This window comes from Hippocampus comes, unplaced genomic scaffold, assembly GCF_001891065.2.
Source record: "Hippocampus comes isolate QL1 unplaced genomic scaffold, H_comes_QL1_v1.1 scaffold15, whole genome shotgun sequence".
Lineage (NCBI taxonomy): Eukaryota > Metazoa > Chordata > Actinopteri > Syngnathiformes > Syngnathidae > Hippocampus > Hippocampus comes.
This window is the reverse complement of record NW_017805917.1, coordinates 300,239-313,656: the sequence shown is the minus strand read 5'-3', so window position 1 is coordinate 313,656 and position 13,418 is coordinate 300,239. Positions and strand designations below refer to the sequence as shown.

Here is a 13,418-nt window from a genome sequence, read left to right as displayed (position 1 = left end):
GGTACCCGTGGCTCACAGCCTCTGAGAAACGCTGCAAATTGTACTGCTGGGAATGCCTATTGCTTGCAACTGACCGATTTTGTGTTTGGAGCCACACTGGATTGTTTTACCAAGGCAGCAAGGAAACATCAGAGCACGGCTGGGCACTTACAAGCTACGGTGCGGTTAAAAATGTTTGGGGACACTCAAGTAGATCTGCACCTCAGTGAACAGGCACTACATTGGTGAGTAAATGAATTTTATTTTACATTTCTTCTTGTCATTTTATTTCATTCGTATTAAATTAATGGGAACGAAATAAAATGACAAAGATACAAAAATGTATCAAATAAATCTGCTCACCTGCAATTTATAATGGCGCATTGTAGTCGCCTTCGTGCATGAAAGTTTGTTCAGTCTCAGCTGCTCAACATTTTCAGTCATTTGCTGTTGTATCGCCAATTTTCAAAATGCAAATGAGCTGTTTACTTTATTTTCAAAGAGTAGTTTGTTTTGTTATTGTTTGGTTGGTGTCTTATATTAAACTGCAGTTATTGGACAGACTTGTTTAAGATCACACAGCGTAATTTGGGTGGCATTTTATTTAGTATTTTTAAATCATCTTTTTATTTTTGACAATATCTGTAAATTTAGTTTCCTGCTCTTAATTGTGAATGCATATGCAATGGTTTTAAATGCTCCTGAAGTTAAGTGCTGCTTGACGAGCCTATACTGTATTGTGTATGTATGTGACGTCACTGAAGGCCTAAGGTTGAAATGCACGGCCCGCCACTGGTTCCAGAGTACATTTAATGCCTTGGACAGATTTTTAGAACATTCTTCTGACAGAGACTTTTGATCAAAAAAGATCCCTCTATTGTGTTGGAGGATATCGCCTCCATGGTTTCTGCTGTCAGACGTTGCCAAAAAATGTCAGGAGAATCTGATTCGAACATTTGAGGGAAATCAGAGGTATTTTAAATCTTAGCAGGTGTGTGCTGACTCCCAGTTAACATGCCATCCATCCATTAATTCATTGTTCGAGCCACTTATCCTCACAAGGGTCATGGCATGCTAGAGCCTATCCCAGCATTCTTCGGGCAGAAGGTGGGGTACACCCTGAACTGGTTCCCAGCCAAACGCAGGGCACACAAAGACAAACAACCATTCAAACTCACAGTCACACCTAGGGACAATATAGAGTGTTCAATTAACCTACCATACATGTGTTTGGAATGTGGGAGGAAACCGGAGTACCAGGAGAAATGCCACGTAGGCAGGGTAAGAAGTGCAAACTGTACACAGGAAGACTGGGGCCAGAATCGAACCTCTGCACTGTGAGGCGGACGTCCTAACCAGTCGCCTACCCTGGAGCCCAAAAGCAGAGGACTTGCTCCCAGAACCTCTGTGTCCTGGTTCACTGAAAACAGCCACATCCCCAGCTATAAGAGAGTGTGCAAGTGCAACCACATGTAATGGGAATTTGACGTATAACAGCGCTAAATGGAAGTAACTGTTCGTACTATTGACGGCTGACCGTATCTTTGAATACCGACCAGTTATTTTGCGGATAAGCAAAGTTGCCTGCTTGTGCACACTAGTCTGCACTCTGTGTAGCTGCTCAAAATGCCGATTGCGCTGACCTTCACCACCTCCCAACAAGATAAAACGAGAGCCTATCCCAGTTGTCTCAAGGTATCTTCGTCTCCATCCATCCATTCATTTTCTAATCCACACGAGGGTCACAGGCGTTCTCGAGCCTATCCCAGCTGTCTTCAGGCTTAAGGCAGGGTACACCCTGAACTGGTTACTAGCCAATCACAGGTATCTTGGTCCGCTTTTTTTTCAATCAAAAAGCCTGTCATTTGTGTAGCTTTTTTATATCCAAAAGTCCCTTTGTATATTGTGTTTGCTGAGAGCACATCAAGATGGACAAAGCAATCACCACACCCAATCAAGTATGCTCTTGAGAAAACTGCTCAGTTCTTCCGACGGTTGCAGTGACGTGCGGTCAGGGGCAGCAAGTGAGGCAGAGCCTCACGAGCACCATCTACTGGATGTCCTCTGCATGTGAAGATTTCCCAGAAGGTGGGGAAAAAAAAACCTTTCCATTTCATTTCGAGGGTTCGTGCTTTCCATTGATTTTCTTTTTCAATCCAATAATCATCAATTATTATTTTCCCATTAAAATAGCTGGATGTGCCTATTTTCTATGCAGGATGAGCACCAAGTGAAGCGAAGCGCGCCACGGCCTTTTCAACTCAAGCAATCGGCTTGTGCAGTCACACAAGAGACGTTGTTGCTTGTCTTTCTATCACCAATAAACATTTTTTATCACACATGCACTACACATGCTGACGTTCAGCAGTGTCTGGAACATTTTAATGAATGTGTGTGACATATTTATTTGCTCTTACGACCAGAAAAGCAACTTAAAGTGCACACTGGAGTCTGGACCGTGTGGTTCCACAGCCAGCATGTGGCAGTGTTGCGCTCAACTGCCGTAATGCAAAGAAGAAGCCTATCAACGTTTGTAACCACTGCAGCAAGGGCGGCCAACATTTTTTTTTGACCGAAGATCTACTTTTCAAGCAACCAACCTCCTGTTATCGACTTGTTAGCACACCTTCTGTCCTGGTTGATCTGTTTGGGACAAACAGGTGACTCTGGAGGGTTCCTCCAAACAGCGGCACACCTGTTGGTCATCATGTTATTAGTAGGTTCTTTGTGAAAAGGACTCCCGGCCCGACCAGTCGTGGTCGGGTCATTATTTCTGTCACTGCTTCTGTCACTGCTCCTGTTGGTTCATGTTTGTGCCTTAATGCCATGGATTGTTGTTTGGATTGCTTTCACTTTGTTTTTGCATCTGCCATGGGTTTTTGTTTGTTACTTTGGATTCTTCTTGTTTTCAGGACTTTGTTTGTTCTGGATTTAATTTTCTCAGTGTTTTGTGAATACAATTTGTCAAGTTCACCCGACTCTTCCCTCCTGTCTGCTTTTTGGGGTCCCCCACCACCATGCTCATGAGAGAATGACCCGACCATCAAATGGACCCCACAGGAATAAAGCACTCGTCCCAATTCCACCCTGTGCCTGGCAGAGCACGTCTGTGGCCAACACCCATTCCCCTTCAGGCGGCACATGTCATGCGGCCATCCCATGTTCCCCGTCATGTCGAGCCCCGTCCAGGTTGAGCCAAGCTACGTCCACGTGCCCATTTGAGCCAAGTCACGTCCACGTCAACCCAGCCCAGCCATTGGTTGACTGTTTGGGACTTCTGGGATCAGTCCCTTGAGGGATGGGTGGTGTCGTGGTTGATGTGTTTGACACCAACAGGTGGCCCTGTAGCGGCACATGTGCACGCGGACACACACCCACACACCCACACACACACACACACACACACACACACACACACCCACACACCCACATGCCATGATGAGCAACAGCAATAACAGCCCCTAATTTGAATGAAACAGAAAAATAGAGAAGATAAAACAGTTTGTGAGTTTGTAAGAAAGAAATCACTACCTGCCTTAATAGAGACCTGACGCAAAGGCATGGAACGTATATTTGCAGTGTCTTAAGTTCAGGTACATCACTATTGTAGCTCACGTGTACCATTTTAAAATGCTTCTCCTTGTGCCACTAACAGTGTCATTGGTGAATTGCAGATGAAACAAACTTTGAATGAGAGTTAAATAAATAACTATCACAACAGTAAATCCTTGCACACAAACTCTCAAATGATCACTATGACATTCAGATAAAACACCCGCATTTACGATTCTAGTAGGATGTGACACAAGAATTCAGTCGAGTAAAGTCGGGGATGAAGGAGTAATTCTATGAGGATCCTTAATTAAGTGGGTTCGATTCAAATTTGAGAAAGACATTTTATCCCCACAACAAGCTCAATAGAACCAATCCTAATTAAAATCACATAATACTCATTCATTCATTTTCCAAACCGCTTGATCCTCACTAGGGTCGCGGGGGTGCTGGAGCCTATACCAGCTGTCTTCCAGCCAATCGCAGGTCACATAATATAATAAGTTAATTCTTACAATCTATTGAGATAATTGTTGCAAGCAAACAATTAGATGATACAACAGTTGCTGTAGGCGAGTGACATGCAGTGATGGTTTGGGAGGCACCAGCCTTGAATTTGAGCTCCATCTAGTGGGTACTGCTCCAGGGAAACACAGCTTCACAACTTCATCCATTAAGTGAGTGTGTTTTGTTGACTTGCTGAAAAATGACCCGAGTCCTTTCACTGTTTTAAAAAACGTTCGACACTCAGGCATGCATGTTGCAGACTGTGAGAGCACAAGGCTTAATTTCTGCGCATAACAGTTGGTAAACAGGGCCTCTGGGACCTTTTCTTTTTTTGAGCCAGCACCCCATTAAGCTCTGATGCCATCACAGCATCACTTGCCTCCCCTGACTGCACGTCACTGCTGTAGGCGGTCTACACACATTACCTATTGTGATACATTTGTTTTCACGAAGAATAATTTGAACAAACATACATTCAAAATAATCATCATATGTCTGGGCTATCAGTTGTACTTTTTCCAAAACTCAAAAAAAATTACTCAGCTACAGAAGCAGCACCTCTATCATTACTCACATCATCAAATCCCCAAAATGACTCCTTAATCTGACAGGCTACTTCACTTGAGTCACTTGTACTTGTAGCCATGTAACATAAAATGACAGATATCTGAGCTTTATTTGTCATATCAGTTGTCTCATTTGCTTCTACTGCGACAAATGGGGCTGCATTAATCTCTTTTTTTAATGTCATTTGTGATCACATCACCGACTGCTTCAATTAAATCATCCTGTATTCTGTTTGATAAAACAGAAAACAGTGGCTGTCACCAAGTATCTCGTTAACCTTTCATCTTTCTTTGCAAACACAATGCAATAATTCCACTCTCATGATGACAGGGGAGGTACGGCCTCATTTGCCTCTCCTGACAGCACGTCACTGCTGTCGGCGGTCTACACACATTACCTATCGTGAAACATTTGTTTTCACAAAGAATAATTTGAACAAAAATACATTCAAAATAATTTGGTTCAACTTACTCGGAGACAAGGCTGAATGTGTGACCACACCAAAACCTCTGCGACATCTATCAGCTCTGTACAACACATAATTAGGGAGTTTCATTGTCTGGTATTTTGCTACTTAACCAAGTTTCTCAAATGGTAATGATTGGTGGTTTATGAATGCCAAGTTCAAAACGAACCAAATAATGTTTTGGATCCCAGAAACGTAGACACCAAACAAGACTCCGTAACAAAAATATTTATTGACAAAAACAAAAGCGCACCGACAAAGTATGAAAGGAAATTGCTGGTCAATAAGAACCAGGAAAAAAACAATACAATAACACAAAGTTCTACAGTCCATTTATCACACCCCCTGCTCGCGTCTGTGACAGCCCCAAGGAAATATGGTGTCTGTGAAACAGTCTCTGTGTCAGTTACTTTTCTCTGTGTCAGTTACTTTTCTGATGGACCTTCTTGCACTTGTTGCTTGTAGATTTCATAGGTGGACATTTACTTTGGTCTTTGTGATTTATTTTTGTACATCTTCCACATTTTGGATCTGTGTGCTCCCTACTGACTCGCTTTTTAATTTTCCACTGCTGCTTTCCTCCGAAAGCAATTTTAGGGTGTGAGACCTCTGCACCGCTGCGCGCGCTTCCCCCTGCTAGTGCACTTGTCTCGTCACCTCCTCGGACTGTCGCACGGACTAAACAGTTTGGGCTAGTGTGAGCTGTGACTGTAGCTGTCGTTAACCAGACATCTCTTCGTCTGTGATTCCCACTATAATGCGATCTCTGATGTGTTCCTCTCTGTGCATCCCAAAGTCACAATGTTCCCACAGTTCATACAGAGCTCTGATAAACATTTAGATTTTCTCACCGCTGTACTCTCTGGTAGAAATGCGCTCGCTCGTGGATAACATTCCTTTTTGGGCTGAAATAATCGTCGTATTTTCCCAACACAATGTCGAATTTCACCTTGTCCGTTTTGTCCACAAAAGTGAATGCAAAAACGATGAAACTGCTGCTTCCGATCAGCCCAATCCATCGGGCGGTTGAACGGAAAGTTTCCTGGGGATTAAAATTTGCCATGATCCAAAGCTGCATGTCCATCATCAACTTCTGACACCATGAAATTTAATGTCCGCACAAGAATTTGCGCTTATCAGTAAAACCTTTACTTGTCGCTTGGGGACAGTAATAATAATAATAATAATAATAATAATAATGGTCATACATTTTAATTGTAAGCGCCTTTAAAAACACACAAGGACACTTTACAATCAAGAAAAAAAAACAATAAAACCACAGCTAAAATTATAAATAGCAAAAGAAGAGATGAATTTAAATTGAGTATGCGATTTTGAATAGGTGGGTTTTGAGACGGGATTTGAATGTGGGAAGAGAATCTCTATTACGGATGTTGGGTGGAAGTGAGTGCCAGAGTTTGGGGGCCGAGCGGCTGTTTGGGGGGCTGGTTATGGATGGCTTTAAATGTGTCGAGAAGGATTTTGAAGTTGATTCTAAGTTTGACAGGGAGCCAGTGGAGCTATCGGAAGATGGTGGTGATGTGTTGAAAGGAAGGGTTCTCGTGCTGATCCGTGCTGAAGAATTCTGGACCAGTTGGAGTTTATGGAGGAATTTGTGATGGGCACAGAAAAGGAGTGAATTGTAATAATCAATATGGGAGGTGGCGAGACTGTGGACAAAGATAGCAGTGGTGTGAGGGGTGAGAGAGGGACAGAGATGATTGATATTACATAGGTGGAAATATGCGGACCAGGTTATGTTATTGATGTAAGAGTGGAAAGATAATAAGCTATCAAGGATGACACCCAGACTCTTAACCTGAAGGGAGGGGGACACAGTGGAGCTATCAATTGTGAGGGAGAAACTGCCGGCTTTGTGTAGGGTGGATGATAGATTGATTATTTTTAGTTATCATACATTCACTTATTATTAATGTTATGATTGTTATTTTGATATTGATTGATTATGCTCGCAAAGAAGAAAGCTTATGCCTGCAATGATAAATTGATTATGCTTGCAAAGATGAACGCTTATGCCTGCAATCATTAATTGACTATGCCTGCAATGAAGAACGCTTATGCTTCTAATAAAAATATATTAATCATTATGTACTCACATTTATAATCCTTTGTATGATATTTATATACTCACATTTATAATCAAGAATGCTTAGTGCACTGTGTGGAAGTTTAGGGACGCAACCACCTTTCCGAGGACGTGGTTGGGAAGAGATAAGTGTTAAGACTAAACAGGAGCAAGGTTGGACAGTGAATGGAGCCATCAACAACAGCTGCAACGTCATGTTTTTGTAACAATTGCACACATGTACTTAATTTACACTCACATACACACACATAGTCAAACAAGTTCAGTGTGTGTCCAACAGCCCCCACCCTTTAGGTTGGACACACCTATGTAGTAGATTTCCCAATAAATGAGGGGTGAAGGGGGGGGATCGTTAGGGGTGACGTGCCGAGAACTGAAACCGAACGCTTCTCCTCGTTCCCTCCTGGTACCAGAATTGAGTCTCCTGTCTCCTCCTTGTGTTTTATTCCTGAGTGTCAAATTGGATAAACCTGACAGTGGATTTGGTACTGATGAGGAGTTCTGTTTTATCGCTGTTAAGTTTGAGGAAGTTATGGGAAACCAAGATTTGATTTCTGAGAGGCAGCGTGAGATGTATGTAATGTAGCCACAAGGGGGCACACGCCAGTGTCTTATTGTGCTGGTTCCAAGCCCAGATATATACAGAGGGTTGTGTCATGAAGAGCATCCGATGTAAAATTTTGGCCAAAACAAACATGCAAATCAAACCTTCGAATTTCATACCAGATCGGTCGAGGCCTGGGTTAACAACGACCGCCATCGGTGCTGTTGACCTACAGGGTGCCGGTGTAAATGGACTACTGTTGGTCGAAGAAGGAGAGGAGGAAGGTGTGTCTGAAAGAAGAGAGAGAAGTGGAACTTCAAGAGTATAGTACTGAAAGTAGGGATTTTGAATGTTGGAATTATGACAGAAAAGGGTAGAGAGTTGGTTGACATGATGCAGAGGAGGAAGACAGACATACTGTGTGTCCAGGAGACCAGTTGGAAAGGTAGCAAGGCTCGAAGCTTAGGATCGGGGTTCAAGTTGTTCTATCATGGTGTAGAAAGGAAGAGAAATGGAGTAGGAGTTAATCTTGAAGCAGGAGTTTGTTAGGAATGTCATAGAGGTAAAAGGAGCGTCAGATTGAGTGATGAGTCTGAAGCTAGAAATTGAAGGTGTGATGTTCAATGTTAGTGGGTATGCTCTATAGGTAGGATGTGAGTTGGAGGAGAAGGAGAAATTTTGGTTGGTGAAAGTATAGGTGGCTAATACCAAACAAGAGGCCTACAATGACTTGTATGTTAGCTTGGACAGTAAGGAACGAGAGACTGATCTATACAGGTTGTTGAGATAGAGAGACAGAGGTGGCAAGGACGTGCAGCAGGTTCGGGTGATTAAGGATAGAGATGCAAACATATTGACAGGTACCAGTAGTGTGATGGGAAGATGGAAAGAGTACTTTGAAGAGTTGATGAATGAGGAAAATGGGAAAGAACAAAGAGTAGAAGAAGTTGCGGACCAGGAAGTAGCAAAGATTAGCAAGGATGAAGTGAGGAGGGCACTGAAGAGGATGAAAAGTGGAAAGGCACTCAGGCCTGATGATTGACCTCTGGAGGTATGGAAGTGTCAAGGAGAGGTGGCAGTGAAGTTTCTGACTGGTTTGTTCAAAAAGATCTTAGATGGTGAGAAGATGCCTGATGAAGTGTGTTGGTGCCCATTTTTAAGAACAAGGGAGATGTGCAGAGTTGTAGTAACTACAGAGGAATAAAGTTGATGAGCCATCCAATGAAACGATGGGAATGAGTAGATGAAGCTAGACTAAGAGCAAAAGTGAGCATTTGTGAGCAGCAGTATGGTTTCATGCCAAAAAACAGTACGACAGATGCAGTAGTCATACCTCAGTTTTCAACCATAATCCGTTCCAGAAGGCTGTTCGAAAACCGATTTGTTCGAAAACCGCAACCATGTATCCCATTATAATCAATGGAATACATTTGAATCCGTTCCAAGTCTTGAAAACTATCTTTTTTTAAAGCAATTTTTACTATTTTACTCCATAAACTGGATACACATGTAATAAGAGAGCATATAATATGTAAAGTACGGTACAAACAAACTGTACAAACATTATGTGTGTTTTATTTTGACCAATTTTAACATAAACATTAATATTGTAACATAAAAATTCAAGTAAGATCTCTCTCTCTCTCTCTCTCTCTCTCTCTCTCTCTCTCTCTCTCTCTCTCATCGTGACAATTATAGATTACATTATTTTACACCTTGAAATAATAAACCCTAACGTAATGGGTGTAACTATGGACTCTTTCTCCGCAACCCTACGCTACGGTACGAGGTAACATCCATCCATCCATTTTCTGAACCGCTTTATCCACACAAGTCCAGTCTCGTCCATATTAAAAGTTTGCTGGGGAATATATTCGTCGGCCTTGATGAGATTTTCAAACTCAACTTTAAACTTTTCGGCAGCTTCCTTGTCTGAACTGGCTGCCTCACCATGACAAATCACAGAGTGGATCCCACTTCTTTTCCTAAACTTTTCGAACCATCCTCTGCTTCTGGAATAAAATCAAACTCTTCAGGAGCAATGCTAGAATACTTTTTTATCAAATCTCCATTCAATTGTCTTGCTTTGCCACAAATCGTATCTTGGCTAAGACTACTCCCTGAAAACTACCCTGCTAGCTGTTTCTCATTTACGAAAATAAGCAAAAGTTTCTCCACTTCCTGTAATATTTGTGACCTTTGTTTGCTAAACACACGGAATCCTTTATCCACATCACTGACTTTAAGATGGTCTTTCTTTTTTAGGATCCTGCTGATCGTCAATTTCGGCATGCCGAACTCCTTAGCCAACACATACACACATACACCTGATTCATATTTCGCTAACAAATCTTTTTTAAATTCAACAGTTTTGCGCAATTTTTTTTTCACCAGCTTTACAACTTCCACGTGCTTTATTTGGTGCCATGATTAGGGGCTGATAAACCAGAAATACCAGGCCAATTTGCGTAGATGTCAACAAACACGATGTTTTTTTTTTTAAAAAATCTTTAGAGAACATGTCCGCTCACATTGGACGCTTTTTTTTTTTTTTTAATCTTTATTGAACACGTCTGCTCACACTGGAACGCTACACGAGGATGCATCACTTCCTCGTGTAAGGAAGGCAAGAGGAGTTGAGTGGCGCATTCAAGTGTGCTCAGTTTGGTCAAGAACCGATTTTTGGCCGTAATCCGAGGCATAAAAAAACTCTAAATTTTTGGTCAAAAACCATGTTGATCCTTCATGCGCGGAAGTCTCTCGCTGGTTTTGTGGAGACATCATTTCGGGTGACTACACTTGGTTCGAGGCACAAGACTGGAGATGTTTTCTATTTTTCAGTGTGGTCGCTACCACTGCCTCGCTGAACACTCGACGTGCCTCAGCGCACCGTCACTGTCAGAAGCGAACTCCAGGGAAGCTCCACCCCGTTTTATTTACATGAACCCAGAAAATGGTACCCTTCCACATAACATAGTTCCAAACATGAAACAACAGTGCCAGTGGCATACATCGCACTCAACAAACCGATTTGGTCGAGAATAAAGACGTTCGAAAACCGAGGTTTGACTATATTTACTTCCAGGATGTTGATAGAGAAGTACAGAGAAGGTCTGAGGGAACTGAAATGTGTCTTTGTAGATCTGGAGAAAGCATATGACAGGGTGCCCAGAGAAGAACTGTGGTATGTATGAGGAAGTTTGGGGTGACAGAGAAGTACTGTATGTTAGAGCGGTACAGGACATGTATGATCACTGTCAGACAGTGGTGCGGTGTGCTGTAGGTGTGACGGAGGAATTCAAGGTGGAGGTGGGACTTCACCAGGGGTCAGCTCTGAGCCCCTTCTTATTCGCTATGGTTATGGACAGGCTGACAGATGAGGTGAGACAGGACTCTCCATGGACTATGATGTTTGCAGATGACTGTCATTTGTAGTAAGAGAAGGAAACAGGTGGAGGAGAAACTAGAGAGGTGGAGGTTTGCCCTGGAAAGGAGAGGAATGAAGGTCAGTCGCAGCAAGACGGAGTACATGTGTGTGAATGAGAGGGACCCAAGTACAAGAGTGAGGTTACAGGGAGAAGAGATAAAGAAAGTGAGAGGATTTTAAGTACTTGATGTCAACTGTCCAAAGCAATGGAGCGTGTGGAAAAGAGGTGAAGAAGAGTGCACAGGCAAGCTGGAAAGGCTGGAGAAAAGTGGCAAGTGTGATGTGCGATAGAAGAGTTTCAGCTATGATGAAAGGAAAGGTGCATAAAACTGTGGTGAGACCAGCCATGCTGTTTGGACTGGAGACAGTGCCACTGAAGAAACGACAGGAGGCAGAGCTGGAGGTAGCAGAGATGCAGATGATGAGGGTCTCTTTGGGAGTGACTAGGTTGGATAGGATCAGAAATGAGTACATCAGAGGGACAAATCATCTTAGAGGTTTTGGAGAGAAAGTCGGAGAGGCCAGACTGAGATGGTGATATCATAAGATTTTAATGTGATGTTTTCCCTGCAAAATACTCCGTTTTATAACATGTTGATTTGACAACACGCCGAGGCAGATGTTGTATAATGTGTTGTTTTCAACGAGTTCCCGTTTCTCAGGAGCCATCGGACTTCATTTCTCATAGGTGGGGCCCGATGGCTCCTGTTTTGAATTGCGTGAGAAGGAGTTGTTCAGCATAATAGTTTGTGAAACGCCAGTTGATAAAGAAGCAAGTGTGGCGCCAGAAGGGCTGAGTTGGCCACTCACCCCTTCTTTCGCACACGCTCAGAGAAGGATAAGAGGAGGCTTTGCCGACCCTTTGGTAGAGTCTGCTGCGGGTTGCGTACGGACGCCCCGCTGGTATTGAAGCTCGCTCTACCAAGGGTGTTGGCTCTCCATCCTGTTGGCGCACGGTAAGAGTTGATTCATTCTTAAAGAGCTCAATATATCGCTTGCTGCTTGCTTTGTGACATTTCTTGTTGGTCTAATAAAAGTGCCATTTGTTAGCAACAAAATTGTCTGTTGTGGTTCATTTCTGAGTGCCTATCTCCAACGATCCTATTTAAATTTGATACTGAGCCCAGGCGAGGTATCAGAAATGTTTTAAAACAGATGGTTTGGGCATGTCCACAGGAAAGAGAGTGAACATATTGGGAGAAGGATGCTGGGTCTGGAACTGCCAGGCATGAGGCCGAGGGGAAGGCCAAAGAGGAGGTTTATGTATGAAGTGAAAGAGGACATAAAGGCAGCTGGTGTGAGAGAAGAGGATGCACAAAACATTGTTAGATGGAGGCAACTGATTCGCTGTGGCAACCCCTGAAGGGAAAAGCCGAAAGGAAAAGAAGAAGAAGCTTGAGAGGGAGGAGGGTGGGAGGGAGGCGTCAGATTTGCTGGAAAGGTAGAGCTGGGTGTCATCCGCGAAGCAGTGAAAGCGTATACCAAAATTACAGAAAATATTGCCAAGGGGGAGAAGGTAGATAATGAAGAGGAGGGGTCCAGGACAGAGCCCTGGGGGACACCAGAAGACGGGGAGGGCTTTGAAGTGAAGGAATTGAGGTGGATGAACTGAGAGCAGCCCGTGAGATACTGTGAAACCAGTGTAGGGGTGTGTGGGCGATGCCTCTGGTGCAGAGTCTATTCAGGAGGATGGGGGTAAGAAATGGCGTCAAAAGCTACACTTGGAGGAGGTTAAGGATGGAGATTAAACTGGAGTCTGCTGCCATGAGAAGGTCATTCGTGATTTTTATGAGGGCTGTTTCTGTACTGTGATGGGGATGGAAACCAGACTGGAATTGTTCGTAGAAACTGTTTTATAAATGATGTGGGAGGGAAGTTTAGAGGCAACAATTTTTTTTTCTAGAATTTTGAAGATCAAAGGAAGGTGAGAAAGTATTTATTATGTTTTATTCTTTTTATTCTTTTTTTTTTTTATAATTTATAAGTAAGTTATTGAAATCATTAGGATCTGAACATGTTTTTTTCTGGATTGGACTGACAGCTGCAGTTTTGAAGGGGACAAGAACAATTCCAGTGGACAATGAAGAATGAAAAATGGCTGAGATGAAGGGTTAGCAGGATTTGACCAGGACTATGGGGAGGGGGTCTAACTGAAATTTGGATTTGAGAATGAAGTCTGAGATTATTGAGGATGGGGAGTTCGAAAGAGGATAATAGTTGACAAGGGCTTGGGAGGTTGGAGGAGGGGGAGGGAACAGAGAAGCCCAGG

The 13,418-nt window shown here is 43.0% G+C and overlaps 1 protein-coding gene across 1 annotated transcript in view; it reads right to left on the bottom strand.

Annotated features, from left to right (window-relative positions):
* Positions 1-13,418, bottom strand: part of LOC109527581 (collagen alpha-1(I) chain-like) — a 77,599-nt gene that overhangs the window by 14,917 nt on the left and 49,264 nt on the right. Inside the window, exon 5 of the mRNA XM_019889593.1 lies at positions 7,621-7,626. Within this exon, the coding sequence (XP_019745152.1) occupies positions 7,621-7,626 (6 nt within the window). The remainder of the gene's footprint in view (positions 1-7,620; positions 7,627-13,418) is intronic.